This window comes from Elgaria multicarinata, chromosome 17, assembly GCF_023053635.1.
Source record: "Elgaria multicarinata webbii isolate HBS135686 ecotype San Diego chromosome 17, rElgMul1.1.pri, whole genome shotgun sequence".
In the NCBI taxonomy this organism is placed as follows: Eukaryota; Metazoa; Chordata; class Lepidosauria; order Squamata; family Anguidae; genus Elgaria; species Elgaria multicarinata.
In genome coordinates this window covers 22349686-22375488 of record NC_086187.1, presented here as the reverse complement: position 1 = coordinate 22375488, position 25803 = coordinate 22349686, and the positions used below count along the sequence as shown (strand labels likewise).

Below are 25803 nucleotides of genomic sequence, written 5' to 3'. Positions count from 1 at the left end.
TGCAGAGGCCATTCAGCCATTCAAAATACTGCTGGAGGAGAAAAATGTCACCCAGTGCCTACTGACCAAGGCGTGCAAAGCTTGTTAGAAGGAAGCAGAGGCATAGCTCAGTGGCAGAGTACCTACTTTGCATGCAGAAGATTCAATCCCCGGGTTCAGTTCCAGTAGGGCTGGAAAAAAGTCCTGTCAGAAACCTTAGAGAGCTACTGGCAACCAGTGTTGGGCTAGATAACTCAGTTTAAGGCAGCTTTTATGTTCCTACTGGATAACTGTGCTGAGGCGTGTTTTTTTTTAATTGATGATGTTGTATTAAATACTAATGAAAAATAACTTCAAACATATTAGGGTGTCCATATTTTATTTCCTTCACTGATTCCCATTCCATCTGGTGCCCTCCACCACAAAATTTCTGCCTCTGGACTTGAGTTGTGGACACCCCATGGTAAGGGTTTTAAGTGGGCATCTTATGGCTACTGGTTGTCAGAATCCTACTCTCAGTCCTGCCGGCTTATTTCTCAACGCTAACTGGCCCAGATTCCTTTCCTTTTGCCCGCTGTAACTGAGCCTCTCAGCTGAAACCGGTGTCTTTAAAAGAGAAATTTGCAAGGCAGAGGGTTCTATTTCAGCCTTCCTCCGGTCCCTCGAGCCACGAGGCTGAAATTATTAGATGCCCTATAAGGAGAAGAAACGGAAGAAGAAGAAATCCCCAAGAAACTGGGGCATTACTTGATCTCCCTCCTGAGGGATAAGGTCCTGGGCCAATCAGCTTTCCATAGACACAGTCGCTGGCACACGTTTGTAAGGAGAAAGCGATATCTCAAGACTGATCAGATGGGTATAAAAGACGCAAGCCAGTCTCTTGTAAACAAGGGGTGTTTCTCAGCCTTGTCTCTCCGGTAGGTACTCTGCGTCTCAATGGAAACTCCATTGGGAAGGGGCTGTAGCTGAACGGTAGACCACTTGCTTCAGGCAGAAGGTCCCCGGTTCGTTCCCTGGCATCTTCTGGTAGAGCTGGGAGAATGTCTGCCTGAAACGCTAGAGAACCACTGCCAGTCTGTGTCAACAGTACTGGTCTAGATGGATCACTGGTCTGACCCAGTATAAGGTAGCTTCCTGTGTTTGTAACTCTTGGGAAGAGATAGTGGGAACGGTCCAGGGCCTATACCATAGGGGATGAGAAGACAATCAAGATGGATGGCTCTATGAATAAATGCCATGCAATCCCTTCTTTTGTATCTTACATTCTTCACTTTCTCTTCTTCCAGGAGCATTGTGGGTAATACTGTTCTCCCAGTGTCTTCCTTTCTGGTTCTGCTTTGTGCCTAAATCCAAGCCAAGATGCCTGGCGGATATAAAGGAGAATGCGGGGACGATGTGGATCCCCTGCTGTTCCTGGGTCCCAGCGAAAAGGAGAAAATCGAGGCCATGAGCAAGCCATATGATATCAAGAAGTCATGCTGGGTCAAGGACGACAAAGAGGGGTTCGTCGCTGGGGACATACAGTCTGAGACTGATAACCAAGTCACCGTGAAGACGGTGACCAATCAGGTGACTGGATGGGACAGGAGATGCTGCTCTCTAGGCTTTGAAAGACTTGATTTGTTCATTAGCTTAAGGATCAATGACAGCATTTGTCTGACTGGGGAGGGGGTGGTATAACCGATTTTGCCGATTGAAATTGGTCATGTAGGCCTTGAAACCAGAAGTGGGCAAAGAGAGATCTCCAGCTTTTGGACTCCAAATCCCAGAACCTCTCACTAATATAGTCAATGCTCAGGACTGCTGGAAGCTGATGTCCAAACATCTGGATATTTACTTTCTGCCCACTCCTCTAAACCACCAAGGCTTTGGAATTCTTCGAGTTACAACCTAACTCGGATCATTGAAAGGAAGGAGTAAACCACCCTTCCCCAACCAGGGGAACATCTCCAGACATTTTGAACTTCAACTCCCATCAGCCCAGCCAGTGGGGTCCATGGTCAGGAATGGTGGGAGTTGTAGTATAAAATATCTAGAGGGCACCTGGGTGGGGTAGGCTGGAGTAGGCTATGGTGGATAGTGAGGCCAGCAATGTTAGGCTGGGGATGAATGTGTGGCAACCAGAATATAAGAGCTAGCTGCATGCTGGCCTTGATGCAGGATGTTCATTGGACAAATACACTCAATTGAAATTCCTAGGTTTTTATTTTTATTCTGGCTTTCTTCCAAGGACCTCAGGGCACTGTATGTGCTATTGTCCCTATTCTCATTTTAACCTCACAACAACCCAATGTGGTAGGATAGGCTGAAAAATGGTGGCTGGCCCAAGGCTACCCTATAACCTTTGTGGTAGTGTATGGAACATTGAGGTCCATCCAGGAATAAATGAAGGCCACATAAATTCAGGTCTAATTTTCTCTCTGCAGTGGCGTAACAATGAGCAACGCGCATGCCTGACTAGAGAAATCAATAAGGTGCATGGTCACCAGCTGACCAGTAGTTAGCCAGCATAGCTGGTTTTTGAATGCCCAGGGATGGGGTACCTTTTTTGTGTTGAGAGCTGGGGGGGATTCCACACGTCGTACTGAGGGTGCTTCCATGCGCCCCCAAAGCGATCGTGTAGCTTGCCTTTCGAAGAGACGAGGAAGAGGCGTCCTTGCCGCCGCCACCCACCTTCCTCCTCGCTGGCCGGGTCGGAGAGCTTCTGCTCTCCACCCCGCCTTCTTCTGCCGAGCTCTCCGACCCGGCCGGCGAGGAGGTAGGTGAGTGGCGGCGGTGGCGGTGGCAAGGACGCCTCTTCCTCATCTCTTCAAAAGGCAAGCTACACGATCGCTTTGGGGGCGCACTGGGGGCGCATGGAAGCTGATGTGTGGAATCCCCCCTGCAGTCCCTCGGGGTGATCGTGCCAGAGGTCTGAACTAATCACTTGCAGAGGGCTTTTGAAATTAGGCTAAGGGCTGCCATGTTTAGGATGCCCATATGAAAAGAAGGTCACGGCTCCTGTATCTTTAACAGTTGCATAGAAAAGGGAATTTCAGCAGGTGTCCTTTGTATGCAACTGCAACAAAGACGTGATAACCTTAACCTAACACAGTACAAATGAAAACAAGGAAGTTAAAGAAACAGGTAAAAATGCGGTTTTATATACTAAAATATAATGTTAAAAATAACATACACAGAGCATTTCACAAGTACAATAATACAACAAGACGATCAGAATGCTGGACAGAAAATGCTCAGAAAACTTGATCCATTTGGCCAGACGCGTTTCGACCCTTGGTCTTCCTCAATGGCCAGTTTGCCAAGCTGATTAGTACCGTGGGCTATTTTCTCCCAGGGCTGACTTAAAAGTTCCAAAAATTAAACGAAATCAGATGTCACTCCCCACAATATACAGTATGAGTCCAAACATTCAAAGAAAGCCCATGGAAGGTGTTCCAAACAGCCACTGCTCGCAAGCACGATAATGCTGGTATGGGCTTCCTTTGAACATTGCTGTAACTTGGCTTTCCTTAAATAACACTAACTTGACCACACAGACAGTCACCATTAAGAAGGATGATGTCCAGCAAATGAACCCACCCAAGTTCTACCAGGCCAGCGACATGGCCAACATGACCTTCCTGAATGAAGCCAGCGTCTTAGACAACTTAAGGCAGCGTTACGTGATGATGAGAATCTATGTAAGTGAGCACAAAGACATCTTGCATGGAGCATGTGGGCATTACTGAGACTATCTCTTGTCCCCAATGCCAGAATTTGGGGCAGGGTGGGGGGCGCTGAACAGCATAATGCATCAAATGCATGCCCGCACTTCACATATCCCTGGCTGTATATTATTTGTTGTTACATTTATGTCCCACCTTTCCTACAAAGAGCCCAAGGTAGTGTATATGTTCCTCCTCCTCCTCTCCATTTTATCCTCACAACAACGACCCTGTGAGGTAGGTTGGGCTGAGTATCAGTGCCTGGCCCAAAGTCACCCAGTGAGCTCCATAGCTGATTAGGAACTAGAACTCAGATCTCCTGAGTCCCAGTCCAACACTCTAACCACTACACCACACTGGCTTCCAAGTCTGGAAACGTTGACCTGGTGGGTGCTTCCAAACAAGGCTTTTTTTGACCCAGCGCTCTGCCTCATTCATGGAATTTTATACCAGGTCAAGGCATCGTTGGCTCTTACTCGTCATATCCCTGTGTTTTCCCAACTATTCTTCTGCCTTTTTTCTCACCACGGAAAATCTGCAAAGGAGAAAAAGATGAAACAGCTGCCCAATGCCTTGTACCGTATTTCTTCGATTCTAAGACGCCATCGATTGTAAGACGCACACTAATTTCAGTACCACCAACAGAAAAAAAGCTTTGATTCTAAGAAATAATAAACGCACCCGCGATTCTAAGACACATCCTGTTTTTAGAGATGTTTATATGGGGGGAAGTGCGTCTTAGAATCGAAGAAATACGGTAATTGTTGGAAACACCCTGTGTTTGGATTTTTAAAAAGTAATAATAAATAGCTGGCTTCAAGCTCAGGACCAAAGTTGTGAGAACAAGACACAATTGCCTTTCGTTTCACATCTGATTCCTCAGTAGCTCCACATCTGGAATGATAAAACATCAGTCATTAACACTTATCTGCAGGTGTTGTGAGAATTTATCTGTATTGCTAATGCTCAATGCAATGCTTAAAAACACTTTGCGGGAGAGCAAGAGGTATCGTGAGGCTTTAGAGAGAGCTAATCATTTATCTGAGGCAGAGTCTAGCTTTTTGCTCCCCTGAAAGGATATAATATCAAAGCAGTGGCCATTTTGGATAGATAAGAGACAGGAAGTAGTATTTGATGTTCCCAATCTTGAACCATTCATTTGCAAAACAACCCAGTCATTCCCATTTTATAGACTGGGAAATCAGTAAAGGCCGTTTGATACATTTAGCAGATTCAAGTGCTTTTCCTGAACTGTACTACTTTAAGCTCCAGGTGGGAGTTGTTGGCTTGAGTGGTTCTCCATTGTGGGGGGGAAACTTCATGCATGTAGAAAAATGACATGTCCTGGAAGTAACATTCAGCTGAGCCCTGTTTCTGACATGCTGTTTTTCTACTTGCAAGGCAGGCAGGATTTTTGTGTTGTTTGAGCATTCAGACGTGCCATCCCTCACCCACAATTTGAAGAAGTTCTGTCCAGAATAAGCTTAGCCTCTGGGATATATCCGCTGGGGAAACAGATTGCCAGAATTGAGCCCTTAAACAGCAATAGGGCCAAAGCAGCCTTGTGCAGAGATTCAAACTCAGGTCTTTCAGCTCTTAATCCGAGACCACACTAACCCATGATGGGAGGCTCATCCTGGTTTCTTTTGTTCTTCCTCCAGACCTACTCTGGCTTGTTCTGTGTCACCGTCAACCCTTACAAGTGGCTGCCCATCTACGGATCCCGAGTTGCCTTGATGTATAAGGGCAAGAAACGCACAGAGATGCCCCCTCACCTCTTCTCTGTCTCTGACAACGCCTACCATGACATGCTTATGGGTGAGTGCTGGGAAGGAGCTCTAAGTCTCTAGAATTGTCCTCATCCTAGTGACTGGGAAGACCATATGTCCAGAAAGTAGAGTGTATGGACCGGGATGGAGATAGTAGCCCAGTCAGGAAGTCCTAGGGACCCAAAATATGCCAGAACCAAGAAGACTGGTTGTCCACACAAAAGATCCCAAACAGGAAGTCCTGTATAGCTCTTCCTGTTGAAGAAGTCCCAATGGTCAGCCTCGATGGACAAGGCTAGTCTGGGTGGGTAAGTCAATCCAGAGTCTGAAAACTGCCCTAGGATGTGTTCCAACCCACAGTTCCGGCTCTGCATTTAGCTGACACATGTAGAATGGCCAGCATTGCACATGAACTGACACACACACTTGCTGAATTTTTATCATCACAAGACATTCTGGAGTATATAGTTTGTTTATAGAACCCTGTGTCACGGACCCATCCTGCCTAGGGTGGCAATAAACTCCTCCTCTGTTTCCCTGTCAACTTCCAAAATCCACATTTTCAGGTTTCTGGGCAGACAAAGAAAGGAATATGCTATAGGGAGAGAGAAGAGGAGGTTAGTTGGTGCTCCTACATATCTGTAAATTAGCCCCGTAGGAATTTTAAGACCTTTTTATTAACACCTGCAATGTTGTTTTATTTTACCCCACACAGAACGTGAAAACCAGTCTATGCTGATCACGTAAGTGTATATCTTTTGTTTACTTATTATTTGTTAAATGATTATTCGTCAAGTTGGGAGACAGTTTTCTCACTCTCTGATAATACTAGAACCCAATGGGGTGATCCCATGAAGCTGAGTGGCGGGAGAGTCAGGATAGATAAAAAGAAATATTTCTTCACCCAGCGCAGAGTTAAAGTATGGAATTTGCTACCAGAAGACGTAGCAATGGCTATCAATTTGGATGGCTTTAAAGGGGAATTGGACAAATTCCTGGAGGATAAGTCTATCAATGATAGCTTTATGCTATCTCCAGTATCAGAGGCAGTCTCCCTATGTACATCAGTTGCTGGGGAACATGGGTGGCAGGGTGCTATTGCTCTCATATCCTGTTTGTGGTTTTCCCATGGGCAGTTTGTTGGGCCCTATATGAACAGAATGTTGTTATAATCTGACTTTAAAATATTGTAATGTTGTACTTTGATTCTGTTTACTTCTTTTATTGTTCACCACTCAGGAATTCTGCTGGATCTAGAGTGGTGTATACATATTGTAAATAATAAATAGTAACAATAATGAATGCTCCTCCCTTACAGTGGGAGGCTGGAATAAATGGCTTCTAGGTTCGTTTCAACATTTTGGTTCTGATGTCTTCCTCCATCGTTTCTTTCACCTGTAGCGGAGAATCCGGAGCTGGCAAGACTGAAAACACGAAGAAAGTCATCCAGTACTTTGCCAACATGGCCGGCACTGGCAAAACCTCTGCTGATGGAAAGGTAAGGGAGTTTTGTTGGATAAACTGGTGACCGTTGTCATGTAGCAAATGGATCTGCGCCCCCTGTTGGTATTGTCCAACAGAAAATGTTCCATCATTAGCTGTTGAGAAATGTCCCATGATAAAATTCTGTTTTGTTTTTGTCTTGGGCAGGGGTCCCTGGAAGATCAAATCATTCAGGCTAACCCTGTCCTAGAGGCCTTCGGAAATGCCAAAACAACCAGGAACAATAATTCCTCTCGCTTTGTAAGTACCTGATTCTGAAAATGTGCTGCACCCCAATCAGTACTCTCATTTCCCCCTCATTGCACAATGTTCCACACATGCAAGCACATCACTCACTATCTCTTTAACTAATAATGTATCACTTAATGACTCTCAACAGTCTCTGTTGAAAACAATTACGTTTGAAGTCTTAGGAGGCGATATGAGATCTTTTACATCTGTGAAATCATCACAAATCAAGTCTTCCCTTGTTGTTGCACTCAATCAGTGATAAACATGCATGTGTGAACTCCTCTGGGTCCAGCTCATACATAAGGAACTTTTGTTTTCTTTTTAAAATTTGTAAGTGGGGCCTGAAGCAAGATGTTGCAGCATGAAGTGATTGTATTCAGGCTTCCCCACGCACATTTCCTTTCCCCAACCCTCACATTTCCCCATATTTTCCTCAATAGTCAGTTAACATTCTAAGGGCTCAGAGCATGTGTAGTCCTCGTACTGGACTAGATGGTCCAATGGTATGACTTGGTTTAAGGCAGCTCCATGTGTTCCCTATAAAATCTTTGTTTATTTATTAATTATTAATTATTTATTACATTTCTATACCGCCCAATAGCCGGAGCTCTCTGGGCGGTTCCAGTCTTGTCTCCAGAAGCAGCCCTCTTACTCACCTGCATGGAATTTCTGATCGCCTGTGGTTACCAGCTGAGTTGTTAAATACAACCATCTATGCATCTATACTGTTTGCTCCTCCTTGTGCGAAGGTATTTCAGTGTTGAACAAAAGGCCTGTCTCTTGTTTTCCTTTCCCAGGGTAAATTTATCCGAATTCACTTTGGCACCACAGGAAAACTGGCTGGGGCTGACATTGAGAGCTGTAAGTAGAATTCCAATGGAATTTTAGGATGTTTTAATAATGTATACTATGTTTTTAATCAGTATTTTATGTATTTTATACTTACTGTTGTTCTCCGCCTCGATCAAAATGGAGAGGCGGGTAAGAAATAATGTATTATTATTAGTAGTAGTAGTAGTAGTAGTGGTAGTATCCACATCAGGCCAGTTTCTCCAAGGATAGAAACCCAAATCTTAACCCCCCAACACCATTTTGGATGGAATTTGGAAGCAACCTAATTAATAAGGCAATGTAATTATTATTTTTTAAAAAATTGGTAGTGCAGAATCTCTGTCCCTTCATTGAATTTGGGTTCTGGTTCTGCCAGGTCCAAGTCATCAGTCATGTTCTTTTGGTTATCAAGTTGAAACAAGCTACTTGTGCAAAAAGATGACAGTTTGTTGATAGAAAATGGATGCAGGATGTAAACATGCAAAGGAAATTAGCACTTCTTTCTAGCTAACCAAGCTTATATAGCTGTGTGTCTATTGGGGCCCTCACTATAGAATCATAGAATAGCAGAGTTGGAAGGGGCCTACAAGGCCATCGAGTCCAACCCCCTGATCAATGCAGGAATCCACCCTAAAGCATCCCCGACAGATGGTTGTCCAGCTGCCTCTTGAAGGCCTCTAGTGTGGGAGAGCCCGCAACCTCCCTAGGTAACTGATTCCATTGTCGCACTGCTCTAACAGTCAGGAAGTTTTTTCTGATGTCCAGCTGGAATCTGGATTGAAGCCATCTTTTTGAGCCAAAGCAGGTTCCCCAGGCTAGTTGCACAGTTGTTCTTCCAGTGTGGGTTTCCACACAGCCTCAGAGTAAGGCATTGGCAAGGCTTCTAAAACACACCTTGTAGATTTGGGGCATGATCGATGTTCTCAGCACAAGCCTGATTTTCCTTTTTGTTCCAGATCTCCTAGAGAAATCTCGAGTGATTTCTCAGCAGCCTGCTGAAAGGGGCTATCACATCTTTTACCAGCTGCTCTCCAACAAGAAACCAGATCTTGTTGGTAGGTTTGTTTGTTTGTTTGTTATATCCTCTCTGTTTTATCTTCACAGCTACCCTGTGAGGTAGGTTAGGCTAGGTAGGTTAAGCTAGGACTGAGTGTCTGATCCCAAAGACACCCAGTGAGCTTCATGGCTGAGTGGGGATTAGAACTTGGGTCTCCTGAGACCCAGTCCAACACTCTTACTGCTTCACCACCCTGGCTCTCACACTTTCCTTGTGCGTATGTGTGAAAGAATCATAGAATCATAGAATAACAGAGTTGGAAGGGGCCTACAAGGCCATCGAGTCCAACCCCCTGCTCAATGCAGGAATCCACCCTAAAGCATCCCTGACAGATGGTTGTCTAGCTGCCTCTTGAAGGCCTCTAGTGTGGGAGAGCCCACAACCTCCCTAGGTAACCGATTCCACCGTCGCACTGCTCTAACAGTTAGGAAGTTTTTCCTGATGTCTAGCCAGAATCTGGCTTCCTTTAACTTGAGCCCGTTATTCCGTGTCCTGCACTCTGGGAGGATCAAGAAGAGATCCTGGCCCTCCACAGAAAGAGATACTGTGCGTGTGTGTGTAAGAGAAGGGGAGCTCTTCCCATTTCTTAATATGGCTGTCTACTGCAAGATAAGAGACATGCATACCTATAGGTAATCTCCAAGGCTGACACAAGGTATTTTGCAGCTTGGGGCAAAAAACAAGATGGCGCCCACTCCCATTCCATGTTCAAAAGCTGAATGGACTGGCAGTTGAATCTCTTCAGTGCTGGTGACAGGACAGCGTCCACTGCACCTGAAGGGAGAGGGCTAGTATAGGGGAGACAGGGCATACGGCTTTCTTCTCCAATGCTTTGATGCCACTTCCCAGTATCTGCTGCCTGAGGCAACCATCTCTGCCAAATTGTAGTACTGGACTGCAGGGCAGCGTGTCACTCTAGCCTTTTTCTTAGCTCTGTGGTTCTGAGACTGCCAGATGCCAGTGCTGGAATTCAGTTAATTAAGTAATTATCTGCTGAGTATTCCAGATGCTCTAAAGGGATTCACAAATAAAAACACAATGAAAAGAATCAAATTTCAAAATCCAAGTAGCGGGTGATGATTTAGATTAGAGGGAAATTGTATAGGGAAGACTTGTATATAATTAAGGGAAGACTTGTATATATTAATTGTTTGATTTCATTTCTATACTGCCCAACAGCCAACGCTCTCTGGGCAGTTCACAAAAATGTCCATATGCATGCTAAATGAACTCCATTGGTGCCTATATACAGGGCCGGCCCTGCCTTGAGGCAAGGTGAAGCAACCTGGTTTAGCTGGCACTATGAATGGGAGGGGGAATAGATGAAGGTGGGATTTTTTGTCCGAATGATGCAGCGAGACTTCTTAAGGTGTTGGCCCCAGGGTGTGTGAAGGCCCCTTTCAGGTTACAATTCGGGGTAGCAAACCATCTTGGGCCACATGGCAGAAAACAGGCCACATGGTTGGTACATGGCGAAAAAAGAACCCCAGCCAAACAATGATATACACAGAACAGGACTTTTTGGCAGATGGCTAGCGCTCCACCCAGCAGAAGGAGCAGGAAGGTCCCCATTCTTGCAAAGACTTGCTAACCACATACTGATACGGCTTTTTTGCAACAGAATCCTTGCTTTGCGTGCCCGATCCCAAGGAGTATCACTGGACGAGCCAAGGTGTAACTATCGTCGACAACATGGATGACGGAGAAGAGCTCCTTCTCACAGACGTAAGTTTGCAAAAGCAGTCCCTGTTGCATCTCGGACATAATGGCGGCTTTGGTTGAAAACAGAAGGAAAGCAGCAGAAAGATATGATCAAAAGGCCTTATTGCAGCTTTATAAGAGCCAGTGTGGTGTAGTGGCTAGAGTGTCGGACTGGGAGTTGGGAGATCTGGGTTCTAGTCCCCACTCGGCCATGGAAGCTCATTGGGGTGGCTTTGGGCCAGTCACAGACTCTCAGCCCAGCCTACCTCACAGGGTTGTTGTGAGGATAAAATGGAGAGAAGGAGGATTATGTACACCACTTTGGGTTCCTTGCAGGAAAAAAGGCAGGCTATAAATAAATAAATGATCTAGTCTCTCCCAGATAGGTTAAGGCAGTGTTGGACTAAAATTCCCATCTTTCCCAGCCAGTGGGGTACAATGGGTGTTGTAGTTCACCACAACTGGAGAGGGCCGGGTTAGGGAAGGCATTTTTTATTGCAATGGTGGCACAGGCCGCCGAAAGGGGCATCCGTTGTCTACGGCAGAATATAATTAGCAAAAAGGAGGAGGAGAAGGAAAAAAGTTGGTTCTTTCATGAACCTCCCCAACATTTAAGACCTATTATTGAGGCCCTGCTGGGTGTTCCATCTTATGCAGAGGTGAGATTAGCTCCATAATCAGCAGAGCCTTTTTGGTTTCAGCCCCAGCACTTTGGAACACCCTCCACTGGGAAACGTATGCGGCTTCCAACCCTGGCCCTTTATTTTTCTGGAAGAAAATGGGAACTGAACTACACATGTTAATTGTGTGGTTTGCCCTTGATGGCAGAACTTTTTCTTTCAAAAATAGCCAGTGCTATGGCTCCCCCCTTCCCCACCCCCACCCCGTGTACCTTGGGGCAAACCACGTGGTAGAATGTCACGTACAGTTTGGCCCAACGTGCCTGCAGGAGGCGAGGTATTTAAAGCTGTTTTCTACCGCAGTTCGTGCGAGTGATGTTTTTTTAAAAATGTTTCAGTTGCTGGCTTTACTGTTTCAATTTCCGGAGGGAAGGAATTGTAAACTGCTTTGGCATCTATTGAAAAAGGGTATATAAAAATTGCAGAAGTATTACAAATCACAGCATGCCCGTCTTCCCCTCCCTGACAGGTGGCTTTTGATGTCCTCGGTTTCACTCATGAAGAGAAGATTGGCGTTTACAAGCTCACGGGTGGCATCATGCATTTCGGCAATATGAAGTTCAAGCAGAAGCCACGGGAGGAGCAGGCGGAAGTGGAAACCACAGAAGGTAGTGAAGCAGGAAGAACGAACGGAAACTAGGGTTGGGCGAGCTCACCCCAGTCCGACTCGTGGGACGCTCGCCCCGCCGCCGTTCACCCCCACTCCCGCAGCCCTCCAGCCATTTCTGGAGCCTCCAGTGTGCGCAACAATGGAGCCTACGGAACTTACGTAATTCCCCCCCACACACGGTGTAAACGGCAGCCATAAAGGCCCCACTTATGCGAGAGTAAAGGTGTGAATGGAAGGCTCCGTACGGCCGCCGTTTGTGCAGTGGAGGGGATGTGCAATTTCTGGAGCCTTCCATGGAGGATGCTGCGTTGGAGGAGGGTGCAGTAAGGAGAAGGCGGCCCTGTGGTTGGGTGCAGTTCGATTCCTGGCTCGTTCCAGTCGGAGCGTGTCCATAGGAGAGCAGACGGGATGGTGAGGGGGTCTGGAAACCCAGTCCTAGTTGAAAGAGCTGGGTTATGTTTAACCTGCAGAAGAGAAAATTAAGGGCAGACATGATAGCGGCCTTCTAATAGCTGAAAGGCCATCGGGCAGAAGATGGAGCAGAATCGTTCTCTGAGAGCAAGACTAGAACCAACGGGTGGAAATTGCAGGGAGGCGGATTTTGGTTCAACATTAGGAAAAATGTGGCAACAGCGAGAGCTGTTCAGCAGTGAAACTGGCTGCCTTGGGAGGTCGTGAGTCTTCCTTTGCTGGACGGATTTAAGCTGAGGCTGGACGGCATCGGTCAGGGAAGCTGCGTTCTGCATTGATTGGGGTGGGGTGGGGTGGACTAGATGATCTCCGAGATCCCTTCCAATTCTTTGATGGTTCTGTGCTCTTCCCCTTTGGGTCTTTCGTTTGGCAGTGGCCGACAAAGTCGCCCACCTCATGAACCTCAACTCGGGGGATCTGCAGAAGGGCATCACCAGACCCCGGGTGAAAGTGGGCAACGAGTTTGTGCAGAAAGGCCAGAACATGGACCAGTGTCACAACTCCGTCGGCGCCCTCGGCAAAGCCGTCTACGACAAGATGTTCAAGTGGCTGGTGGTCAGGATCAACAAGACCCTGGACACCAAGATGCAGCGGCAGGTCTTCATCGGGGTGCTGGATATCGCCGGATTTGAGATCTTTGAGGTACGAGGAAAGCCAGGAGCGGCCTCTGTTATAGAAAGGGTGACAAGGGGGACCTGCAAGACTAACATTGCAATGGAAGGGCCGTGGCTCCGTGTGGTAGAGCCCTTGCTTTGCGTGCGGAAGGTCCCAGGTTCAATTCCTGGTATTTCCAAGTAGGGCCGGGGAAGAATCATGCCCGAACCCTGCAGAGCTGCTGCCAGTCAGTGTTGACAATACTGGGCTTGATGGACTAATGACTCTGTTCACACCACGTGCTAACCCACGCTCAGTGGCTGAGTGTGGGTTGTTGTTGAACCATGGGTTAATACGTTGTCTGAATCCAGGGGGGATTCCACACGTCGTACTGAGGTCGCTTCCATGCGGCCCCAGTGCGACGTGAAAGCGATCGTGTAACTTGCCTGACGAAGAGATGAGGAAGAGGCGTCCTTGCCGCCGCTGCCGACGCCCACCTACCTCCTCGCCGGCCGGCTCAGAGAGCTCGGCAGAAGAAGGCGGGGTGGAGAGCTTCTTCCGCTCTCAACCCCGCCTTCTTCCGCCGAGCTCTCTGTCCCAGCCGGCGAGGAGGTAGGTGGGGGGCGGCGGCGGCAAGGACGCCTCTTCCTCGTCTCTTCGTCAGGCAAGTTACACGATCGCTTTCACGTCGCACTGGGGCCACATGGAAGCGACCTCAGTATGACATGTGGAATCCCCCATGGATATTTTCTGCAGGGCTTCTTCCCTCCCTGTAAAGTTCTGAGAAATCTTTTCCTGGGACCCTGGCATACAGAGTTCACCAGATAGATAGATAGATATAAAATAATATCTTCTGTTTGTGGAGCCCCACATATACAAAGGCATTGAAATATGGGAACATTTAAATGCCTCCAGTTCTAAGTTGTTTTATCTGCATTTTATCGTGCGCCAGACTGACCCTGTTTTTCATGGAAAGGCGGGATAGAAATTGAGTACAAAGACCCGAATGTTTTCCTTCCGCAGTTCAACAGCTTTGAGCAACTGTGCATCAACTTCACCAACGAGAAGCTGCAGCAGTTCTTCAACCACCACATGTTCGTGCTGGAGCAGGAAGAGTACAAGAGAGAGGGCATCGATTGGGTGTTCATTGACTTCGGCTTGGACCTGCAGGCTTGTATTGAGCTCCTGGAAAAGGTGAGCTTCCTCTACGGCACAAAGAGGGCGGAATTCCACTTCGGAGAGGCTCTTGGGGGCTGCATCCTAGTGGTGGGAGGGGCTTGAGGCCCAAAGGGGGTGGGGCCAAAAGACCAGAACGGCCGGCATGTTTCAGCTTCAAGCTTTGATTGCTAGTAAAAGAATAAAGCCTATGGGGAGAGGCGTTGCAGTGTCTTTGAACAGGGGGATAATGTGCAAACACCTGGAAAACAGCATACGATTGGTACTTGGGGGAAAGACATGGGGCCAGGGAAAGCAGAGCGGGGGGACCACATAGGGAAGGCCTGAAAGAGGTGGATTGGGATCCCCAGATAGGCTAGATTTGACCCAAGAGCTTTGGGTTCTACACCCTCCTCTAGGGCCTATGGAGAGAATTATCACTGGAGACATAGCATTCAATCTGATAGAGCAATCCAGGCAGTTTCTTCCTAGATCCTTCTTTTTGCCTTGCATTGGGACCATGTAAAGCTGTGCCTACACTGTGGCCTGGTTCAGACAACACGCTAAACCATGCTGCTTAACTGCAAAATGGTTAAGGGAATGTATTGACCTTAATGCATTCCATTAACCATTTTGTGTTTAAGCAGCATGGTTTAGCATGTTGTCTGAACCAGACCTGTGTGTGTGTGGGAACTGCTCTCCCCTTGGATGCATTAATGTAGACCGTTGCATGAGGATCTGCAAGTCGTCCTGGGTGAGCCTGTGAATCCATTCTGTCTCTCTCTCTCTCACACACACACACACCTCCTGGGTATGCCATTTCATGCAGCAAAATGAGCTGGCAGAATGCTGCTGGAATAAACTGTTCCACTACAGGTGTAGGAGTACCGTTTTTGAAAGCACTCCCTGTCAAAACTCCTACAAGTAAAAGAATGACACACACTCACACACCAGTAGCTGAAGAGCACATCTGGGAGGAAGAACCTAGTATGTTCCTCACTGTAATAGTTTAGGGTAGCTTCCCCCAATCTCCTTCACTACTCGACATCATTACATAAATAACCCCTACCGTTCTTCGGCGTTTTCATCGCTGACTTTGTCAAAACTATATTACAGGGAGTGCTTCTTAAATATCTGTGCTATTGCGTGTGTGGCGGTGTGGTGTGCATATGTGTTCCTCATCAGTTCTTCTCTCCTTGTGCTTTTGTTTCCCTAGCCCATGGGTATCTTCTCCATCCTTGAAGAGCAGTGTGTGTTCCCCAAGGCCACCGATGCTACTTTCAAGGCTGCCCTCTATGATAATCATTTGGGCAAGTCCCCCAACTTCCTGAAGCCCAAAGGCGGCAAGGGCAAAGGAGCAGAAGCCCACTTTGAGCTGGTGCATTACGCCGGCACGGTGAGGACCCGAGCTTGGATTTTATTTATTTATTTATTTATTACATTTCTATACCGCCCAATAGCCAGAGCTCTCTGGATGATGTTTGAGTTTTAACTGGTGTGGAGATGCGAGACGGATCTCCCTACAGGAGCCAGCTATTTTTTTTCTGACTGTGGACTTGTCTAAACCAGCTATTTATAGCATGGGCATGACTGGCCACTCATGGAAGTTTCTGGGTCTGTTACATGATGCTGTAAACATCCAGTGCCTCTCTTGTTCTTTACAAGGATTTCGTCACCTTAATTTGAAACAGAAAAAAACTAGTAACAAAAAGATCCCCTTTCTGTTTCAGCATGTAAAGAGGAAATTGCGCTATAAGAAGAGGTAGACAAGCGCCATCTTGTGCCTATATAAATGAAATATGTAGAACTCCTGGAAGTGTGTGTAAAGAGAGCATGTGATGATCGTGGGATGGAATCAGAAGCAGAAAGCTGTAATAAGGAGAGCCAGTGTGGTGTAGTGGCTAAGGTGTTGGACTGGGATTTGGGAGATCCGGGTTCTAGTCCCCACTCGGCCATGGAAACCCACTGGGTGACTCTGGGCCAGTCACAGACTCTCAGCCCAACCTACCTCACAGGGTTGTTGTTGTGAGGATAAAATGGAGAGTAAGAGGATTATGTACACCGCCTTGGGTTCCTTGGAGGGAAAAAGGCGGGCTATGAATGCAATAATAAATAAAATAATAAATAAGTTGCAGGATTTCCCCTGGCCTAGAAATACTCTTCGGCAAGAAGCCAACAAGGCATCTTGGGGGCACGTAACAAGACAGGCTAGTGGTTGCCACACGTCAAAGAGCTCCAAATGAGCATCTTGTTCTGAAAAAAGGTCCGGGACTCAACCGAAGCCCCAGCCTGGCTGCTCATTGAGATCAGAGGTGCTTCCAGACGGAAAGCTCCCATCCCTACCAAATCATTTCTTTTCTCTTGTAAGCTACAAACGGAATTGCAGTCGAGCGTCTGCTCTTCAGGGGGTGCGCTGCTCTTCTAGAGTGTGCGTCACGCTATGTTCCGTCCACGTTGTGGGCGGGCCGTAGCCAAATGGCAAGTGTTGCCCCTCCCCCTTTCCTCACTCCTCACAGTCGCCACACATTCCCTCCCTCCCTCATTTTGAAACAGCCTTACTTTTGAGTAAACATGTGTTGTTGTTTTTCAAGTTTTAATGCTTTATTTATTTTAAAAATATATATACAACATACTGCCATACAACATATTCATTATACACTGTCAATTATTTCAGCTATTTAACAAAAAACAAACAAACCACTCAGCATAGCACGCCTATTAATATCTAAGAACAAATTAAGTACATTTTGTATCAAATAAATAAAATTTTCATAACACTACACAAAACATCCCAAAATAAATTAAATGTAAACTGAACTAAATAGATTAGATAGCACATAAGATCAGAATATCACATATCTCCCAAGCAATGTTTTATTATATAGTAAAGCAAGAATATATATTAATTTCTCTAACATAATTATTTTTCCAATAATCAACTAAACGTGTTTGTTTTTTCATTGTGGCCCTGTAACTCCTGTTTTAGCAGAAAGCCTCCCCCAGACTCAGAGCCTAAAGCAGCCCCGTTTTAATTTTTCTCCTCAGGACTTTTGTTTTGCTGGGTGAGCACTGTGCAAATACTCAGTCAATTAAAACTGCTCCCACTGTGTCTCAGCCGTACATTTTCTTATCCCCACATTCAAAAGGATTGTCCTTTTTATTCCTGAACTCTCCTTTCTTAGGGTGGCCAGGTGGCCTACTTTACGAGCGTTCATTTCTTATGTTTTTATTCTGCTCAGTAGCTGAAGCTCTCTGGGCAGTTTACAAAGATTAAAGCCTTAAAAATACATTATAAAAACCACTTACATACAAACATATAAACAGACAGCACACACAAAGACACACATAAGTCTAAAACAGTTTTGAATGATCAGCAATATGAATAAGGACTTGATTAAAACCTCATTATATGTTGGCAAAAGACTGAACGGAGAGGAAAGTCTTAACCTGGCGCTAAAAAGAGAATAATGTTGGGGTCTGGCAGGCCTCATCGAGGAGATTATTCCATGATTGGGGGGCCACCACCGAGGAGGGCCTTAGAGGAGGGTCTTAGATGATGAACGTAGTGTAGGGGTTTGTTCATGCCAGGAACGGACAATCCTCTATTTTTTAGAACTGGCAGGATTTAGACCTCTATTTGAAGATGTGTCCAGTCTAAGTCCAGGTTAAAGAGTAAAAGCCCTAAGAAGATAGAGCAGCAGGGACTTTAAAATAGCCCATTCAGTGAGCACCAGACTTGAACAGGTATGCACACAGACCACCTAGTCAGGTTTTTCCACTATGGTGAGACGTACTGCCTTTCTATTTAAATTATTGTTTTTAAGTGTGCACCTAAACATATACATTTTCCAGTGGAGGCTGGTGGCTCTGATTTCAGTGGGATTGCGATTCCATTTTGGGTTTCCATCAGGACCGTCCCGAACTCTAAAGGAGCTGTCCAAGGAGCTAAAACTATTCTGGGGATAAGGTTCATCACATTGGAGAGCTCTTTTATTGTCAGTCCTGGCTGCTTCTGACTGAAACGCAGAATGCATCCACCGCCCCACAAGAATCACAGCCCCCAGCCTCCACTGATATTTGCATGCACAGGTATTATTTATTTATTAATTTGTTGCATTTTCATAACTCCCCCAAAATTGGTGTCCTTTTTGTCCTCTTTCTTGTGGTGGGATGATGCATTTCCTCTTTTGGGGCAATGTGTTAGCGGCCTCCACCATTGCCCATGCCTTCACTTCTCCAAAGACACCTGTCCCTGGCTTCCCAATCCAGGGCTGATTTTTACCCCTTCCGCCCATGCTGCAGACATCCACTAGGCGCTGCTGCCTGCAACATCTCTGTACCATCTTTTCTTTCTCTCTTACTTCAGGTGGGCTATAATATCACCGGGTGGCTGGAGAAAAACAAAGACCCCCTGAATGAAACGGTGGTGGGCTTGTTTCAGAAGTCTGGCATGGCCTTGCTCTGCACACTCTTTAAAGAAGAGGAGGCCGCAGGTCAGTGAATTTCTCTTTGCAACTATCCCCTCCCCCTGAACAGCGGCAGGTTGGTCTGCCTGGAGGTGATACCCATTTGCTGCTTGCAATAACCCTGTGAGGTAGGCTGGATTCAGAGAAAGAGTAAACATCGTGGTCCTATAATGCTAACAAAGCAGATGCCTGACAAAGAAGTTCTTGGGGAGGCAGTTCTGAAGATGTGGGGCCACCACAGAGAAGGCTGTACAGCGTGTCACTACCCGCCTCAAAGGCGAGAGCGTCCGGAACATGGCTTCCAACAAAGTTCCTAACCATTGGGCAGGCTCATATTAGGCAAAGGCAGAACTAATTGGTGGGAATTTCAAGGGAGCAGAGTTTGGCTAAACATTAGGAGAAACGTCTGAATGCTACAAGCTCTTGGGCATCGAAACGGGAATCCCATGTGAGGTGGTGGGCTCTCCTCTGTTGGAAGTATTTAAGCCGAGTCTGGACACCCATCTCTCAGTGACGATGTAGTTGCACCCTGCAACTTAGGCCCTGCGCTGAGCAGGAAGGTGGGCTCAGTCAGCCTTCCCCAACCTGGTGCCCTTCATCTCTTTTGGACTTCATAGAATCATAGAAAAGTAAAGTTGGAAGGGTCCTATAAGGCCATCGAGTCCAACCCCCCTGCTCAACGCAGGAATCCACCCTAAAGCATACCTGACAGAGGGTTGTCCAGCTGCCTCTTGAATGTCTCTAGTGTGGGAGAGCCCACCACCTCCCCAGGTAACTGGTTCCATTGTCATACTGCTCTAACAGTCAGGAAGTTTTTCCTGATGTCCAGCCAGAATCTGACTTCCTGTAACTTGAGCCCGTTAGTCCGTGTCCTGCACTCTGGGAGGATCGAGAAGAGATCCTGGCCCTCCTCTGTGTGACAGCCTTTCGTGTGTTTGAAGAGCACTATCATGTCTCCCCTTAATCGTCTCTTCTCCAGGTTAAACATGCCCAGTTCTTTCAGTCTCTCTTCATAGGGCTTTGTTTCCAGACCCCTGATCATCCTGGTTGCCCTCCTCTGAACACGCTCCAGCTTGTCTGCGTCCTTCTTGAATTGTGGAGCCCAGAACTGGACGCAATACTCTAGATGAGGCTTAACCAGGTCCGAATAGAGAGGAACCAGTATTTCAATGCCCATCATCCCCAGCCAGCATGGCCCATGGTCAGGAATGGTGGACTTTGTAGTCCAAAACATTGGCAGCACTACATGACTTCCAAGCCTTCCTCTGACTCTAAAATTCTACGATTCTTTATGGTCCTTTTTCAGATATGAGCAGCGCTCGCAGAGATGCAGCCCCGGTACTTTTCGATGAGCAGGGATGCTGACATGACCTATCATCCCCTTAGAACTCCCTATTCCCTCTGAGCTTACCTGCAGTCCTCTCAGTAGCTGGCGGGAAATGAATTTTCCCAGCAACAAGATATCGTTCTCTGTCGTAATACAAAATATTTTGAGGCAGCTTTGTGTTGGACGGGCAATGAAGACCCATCCAGGAGCAGAGCTTTGCAAAAGACCTGTTCCTGGTGAAAACTGCTAGAACTGGTTTGTTGATAGGAATCGACACAGCTGCCTGCATTTTCCAGACCCTCCTTGGAGGCGTGGCTACGGGGACTGTCATGATGAGTGCCTGCACTTTGAAATTTACCGCTGGACCACTGGATTGGGGAAAAACAACAAACTTTACCATTGTGGCAAAATAAAATCAATCTACCATTTTATTTGGGGGGGTGTATTGAGACTGCAGCTTGGCCCGGGGTTCTGTGAGGCCTCCCTTTCTTGCAGCGGAACGTGCTCTTCAAAGACCTGTGTTCCCCGCTCGTTCTGCCTTTCGGTATTGCCGGAAGCATTGGGTGCTCCATGATGCTTGACGATGGCTTTATTTGAATGACGGCATTTTAAAACAGCTCTCTAGGCACACACTGATGTTGGAGAAAAAGAAGCGGGAGGAGGATTCCGCTTCACCGCTGGCTTAAAGAGAAAGCAGAGCGTTCCCTTGTGGTGCTGAGTGTCCGCCAGTTGACCAGATAAATGTCAGGCATCTGCCAGCCTGAAAATCTTTCTGTCTGCGTAGCAGTTGTTGTTGTTCGTCTATGGCTCAGCAGTTTTAAAAGGCAACTTAAATGCCTATGAATGGGCGTTATTTTTTTTACATGCAAAGCCACGTTACCCAAATCCACTGGAAACATTCTGCTGGTATTGCAACGGTTGCCTTAGAGGCAAACCATGCATTACTTTGAAGACGTAGCTAGCAGTGATGTCTTTTTTTTAAAAAAAAACTCAGTGTGGGAGGTGTGGGGCTTTAACCCCTCGTCCCTCGCTATGGTCCTGATCCAGATCGGCAATTTTTCATGGCCAAAAAGTGACCTGGGGCAACAAATGAATCAGCTTTTGGCAATGTAAATTGCAGGCATAGCCCCCTCCCACAATCTGGATCAGGACCATAGCTGGGGGGCAAAGACCCTCTAATGTCCATACTTCTGCCCTTTGTGTTGTGGTCCAGAGCTTGATTGGGTTTCCTACATTTACTTTTGAGTAAAAAAAAGAAGAAGAAGAAACTGCTAATTATGCCTTTAAAGCAGGGGTGAGGAATCTGTTTCCCTCCCAATGTTTATTTATTTTATTTATTTATTCATTACATTTATATACCTCCCCGTAGCCGAAGCTCTCTGGGTGGTTTACAAAAGTTAAAAACAGTGAACAATGTTGCTGGACTACATTTCCCATCAGCCCCAGCATGCACAATCAATGGCCAGGGGCCATGAGTTTTATAGTCAAACGACATCTGGTGGGTCTCCAGTTCCCCATCCCTGCTTTAAAGTAACATATAGGTTGACCCTTAGTCAATCAACAGTTGGTAAACAATTAGAGATGTGACAGAAAGTAGCCTTTGGCTGTGTGTGTGTGTATGTGTGTGTTAAGTACACTAATTTCGGTAAACCCTTGAGTCACCTGCATTTCATTATTATCTTCAGCTTCAGGAACCAAGAAGCAGAAAAGAGGATCCTCCTTTATGACTGTCTCCAACTTCTACAGGGTAAGATTACCTCCATCTCTGACCACAGGCTACAGCGCACCACAACAAATGAGTTACAACACAACACATGAATTCTTTCTCCAAAACAACAAGAAACCACTTTCCTGCCAAGGATTTCTGTGTGGCAAATAAATCTGTGTGTAGATCATCCCATGCACCAGTTTGGGATGCATTTGTTTCGCTGTGGAGTAATGCGCATGTGCTAAGAAACTATAGCTAGTTACTTATGGCTACCCAGCACCTGGGAACACAGTGATCCAGTTCGCACATCGTAACAACCCAGGGTCTGTTAACCGTGGGTTGATGAGAAGACGAGCGGGAGCATGCTGGTTCCTGTTCAGATGCCCACTCTCACTGCGATAAATACCATGATGTCTGAGCCCTAAAACCCTGGGTTGTTGAGGAGTGAACAACTCCAGACTTGGAACTTATGGTGGCATTTGCTCAAACCGGGCCTTGTTCCTTGAGTTTCTGAAGAGATAGCGATGGTTTCTACCCTAAAAGGAGCATCCTGTTGTTGGGGGGAATTCCTGCGCTGACTCAGGATGACTCAGGGTGCTCCACAGGCTGTTTCTGAGAGCAGAGCGGCCTTTTATACCCATTTCGCAAGTCAGCCAACGTATATTTTTCAGCACCCTTCTCTGGTTCTATTAATTTCTCCTCCTCGCGTTTCAGGAGCAGCTGAACAAGCTGATGGCCACCTTGCACAGCACCTCCCCTCATTTTGTGCGCTGCATCGTTCCCAATGAGTTCAAGCAGTCCGGTACGTGGGTTGGCTTTTGACCGCGAAGTGTGAGAATCGTTCGACATCTCTTAAAGGGCGACAGTGTGGTGTAGCGGTTAGTGTGTGGGACTGGAACTCGGGAGACCTGAGTTCTAGTTACTACTCTGCTGGTCTATGACTGTAATAAAATTTGATATTTGACTCTAGGTAACTTTGGGCCAGTCTCAGCCCAACCTATCCCGCAGGGTGGTTGTGTGGATAAAAGGGAGGGGAGGAGAATCATATGCTGTTAAATGCTGTTAAATGCTTGGGAGAAGAGAAAAGTCTTGACCTGGCACCGAAAAGATAACAATGTTGGCGCCAGGCGGGCCTCGTCGGGGAGATCATTCCATAATTGGGGGGACACCACTGAAAAGGCCCTCTCCCTTGTTATGCCCACCCCAACCCCACTCTAGGTGGTAATGTGTATTGATTCACTTCAAAACCACACTTGGGCTCTCCCCTGCTTCCGGACAGTAACACTGCGAGATCTCCATCTGATGCTATCATAGCAAGGGCCTCCATTTGCATCAGGCCTTGGCAATGTGCTAAGACAGGGCAAGGCAGATGATAGGGTAGACGACAAAAAGGAAGGTCAAATTCGAGGACAAGTCAGCAAAGATCAAAAAGGGTTAGAGGTAGGAGACATGGCCAAAGATGGGTTGGTGGTCAAGTCCTGGATTGGGGAGGTGGGGCGGGGAAGTCTGTGTGACAACTCAGCAAGATGTATTGCACAGAGATTGAAATTCAGACCTGGTTTTTGGGGTCGGTTCCTCATATCTGGAATCCAAGCAAGCTAGAGCTCTAGATTTAGCAAAGGTGTCGGGATCCGTAGAATGGGTGTATTGATTGTGGCAGGGCACTAAGACGGAGGGAAACCAGAAGAAACTGGAGCCAAGGCAAAAGTTCCCAAGAACTGGAACAAGGGGCTGCCCAAAGGGGACCTATAGGGAGCTGTTATCGCAGCACAGGCCCGAGAGAGTCTGAGAGGTTTATAGCCCTACAGTCAGCCCCTCTCCTTCCGGGTTATGTGTTCAGTTATAAGGTAGCATCCTGACTGGGTTGGTTTGAGTCTACCATGATCAAGCGAGAGTCTCGTGGTGGTCGTGGTTTTTGCAATTGCAGTCATGGTGTGGCCATGCTGACTTTTGTTCGATGGCTTTGCAGGAGTGGTTGATGCCCACTTGATCTTGCACCAGCTGGCCTGTAACGGTGTACTCGAAGGCATCCGTATTTGCAGGAAAGGTTTCCCCAACAGACTGCAGTACCCTGAGTTCAAACAAAGGTGAATCTTCGCTCGTTTTTACATTTCCTCTGTTCCTGATGGCAGAGGTGCTCTCTAGAGCTCCCTTTTCCCCTGGTCCCAGCCCCTTTTCCCTGGCTACTGACCGGTTTCCCGGGTGGACCAGGGGAAGGGGGCATGGTGTGGCCAGATCTGGCCCCCGGCTTATGGTTCCGCATCACTGATACAAATAAATAAATGTGCTGTGGGGTGGCGAGGAGGTTAAATATCCATCTAGATATGAATATGTGAATTGCTTAGGAATTTTATTATATTTAGCCGTATATAAATATTACAAATAAATTAATAAAATAAAGAATATCTGCGCACTCAGATAGCTGGGATTTATTTATTCATTTTTTTAAAAAAAATCTATACCATTTTTCATTTTTTAAAAAAGGAATAATCCCAAAGCAATTTACGATAGATGATAGTTAATGTACAGGTGTTTCTCTTCAACCTGGATAAAAAGGGCTTTGCCAGGGAAAGCTGAAACAGGGATGAAACGTTCCCCTTTCTTCTTAGCTTCTTTGTTTCGTTTTGGTTTTTTTACTGTGAATTGAACAAAATAGAATAGAAAACAAATCATGGAAAGAAAAGAAAAGAATAAGCATTACATGCATAGGATACACCATTCATTAAAAAATGTATTTATCCATTCATAAGTGGCATCTATATAACACCCGTTCAAATGTTGAGAGCGTTGTTAAATCCTCAGTCCATTGCGTTATGGGAGGTGAACATACATCCTTCCAACGTGATAGTATCAGTCTCTTAGCTGTCATAAGGGCTCGGAAAATTAGGTAGTTTAGGAGGACATGCACATTGTTCCATATTAAAGATTGTTCCAATACAAAGTTTATCCTTATTCTTTGGGACCTACCATCCTAATGGATATTGGTTGTTAAACACTTCTCAATGTTTGTTTGTGTTTCCCTGACTTCAGATACCAGGTGCTGAACCCAAATGTCATCCCTCAGGGATTTGTGGACAATAAGAAGGCCTCAGAACTTTTGCTTGGATCTATTGAATTGGGAGAGAATGAGTACAAAATTGGACATACAAAGGTATTGTTATGGGTTTCCCATTGGATTTCTGGGAGTAGGGTCATCAGTGTGGGTTGGAATACCAAGCAATTTTCAAGCTCAACAAAATGTTTCGAAAGGCAGCTGCAAGCTCATTTTGCATTTCTCCCATTTTTCAATCTGGTTTTCAGCTTGTTCAAACGGGACGCGCCCATTTCGAAGGGCGAAAATGTGCATTTCTGTACATATTTTTCAAAAGTGTGCACTTTCCGCCATCGACTAAAACATACAAATGTGCATTTTTACCCCACAAAAATGCATTTTTCGAATGCTGGCACAATTTTTTAGAATTTGCGAACATTCTACCGCTTACGTTTGGGATTGTGAACATGACATTTCGGGATGTTTCGCGAACACAAACAAAATCTTTGTACGTCTTCAAACATGGGTTGCCCAATACACAGCCAGCATCTCAGATTTGACATTCTGGGGATGTGCAGGGACGAGGGAGAAATTTGTGCTGTTCGCGTTTTTTCGTATCTTTTAGAATTCCTTGATGGAGTTCTCCAGTCAGAACATGTGTGTGCTAGTGAAAGTAAAGTACAAAAATGCGTTATAGTCAAGAAAAATTGCCAGCCACAAATGCATATAATAGAGGGGGGAAATGTGTATTACATATATTAGGAGAAAAGTGCACAATATTTCAACTCCCAGAATAGTCCAGAGAGGACTGAACATGCTCAATAGCAGAAGAATGATGAACGAATTACTGTTGGGAGGGGGGAAATTTAAAAAAAAACTGGGAGGGAGGGGGAAATGGAGTATTGCGGAAGAGGAAATGGCTGGCTGATTGGAACCCTGAAGGGGAGCATGCTACAACATTTCATTGCAGTTCCCACTTGTCC

At 46.2% G+C, this 25803-nt stretch overlaps 1 protein-coding gene across 3 annotated transcripts in view; it reads left to right on the top strand.

Annotated features, from left to right (window-relative positions):
- Window positions 1–1338: 1338 nt before the first annotated feature.
- LOC134410146 (myosin-16) overlaps window positions 1339–25803 on the top strand; it is a 57806-nt gene continuing 33341 nt past the window's right edge. The window contains exons 1-19 of one of the 3 annotated variants that reach the window (XM_063143271.1): window positions 1339–1548; window positions 3519–3662; window positions 5348–5504; window positions 6171–6198; window positions 6857–6953; window positions 7106–7198; window positions 7987–8050; window positions 8977–9075; window positions 10699–10802; window positions 11928–12066; window positions 12913–13181; window positions 14157–14327; window positions 15505–15684; window positions 18655–18774; window positions 19241–19244; window positions 21767–21828; window positions 22504–22591; window positions 23759–23876; window positions 24820–24940. In XM_063143271.1, coding sequence (XP_062999341.1) covers window positions 1339–1548; window positions 3519–3662; window positions 5348–5504; window positions 6171–6198; window positions 6857–6953; window positions 7106–7198; window positions 7987–8050; window positions 8977–9075; window positions 10699–10802; window positions 11928–12066; window positions 12913–13181; window positions 14157–14327; window positions 15505–15684; window positions 18655–18774; window positions 19241–19244; window positions 21767–21828; window positions 22504–22591; window positions 23759–23876; window positions 24820–24940 — 2268 coding nt within the window. Of the gene's footprint in view, window positions 1549–3518; window positions 3663–5347; window positions 5505–6170; window positions 6199–6856; window positions 6954–7105; window positions 7199–7986; window positions 8051–8976; window positions 9076–10698; window positions 10803–11927; window positions 12067–12912; window positions 13182–14156; window positions 14328–15504; window positions 15685–18654; window positions 18782–19240; window positions 19245–21766; window positions 21829–22503; window positions 22592–23758; window positions 23877–24819; window positions 24941–25803 lie in introns of all 3 variants that reach the window. The other 2 variants (XM_063143270.1, XM_063143268.1) reach the window with 2 other exon arrangements.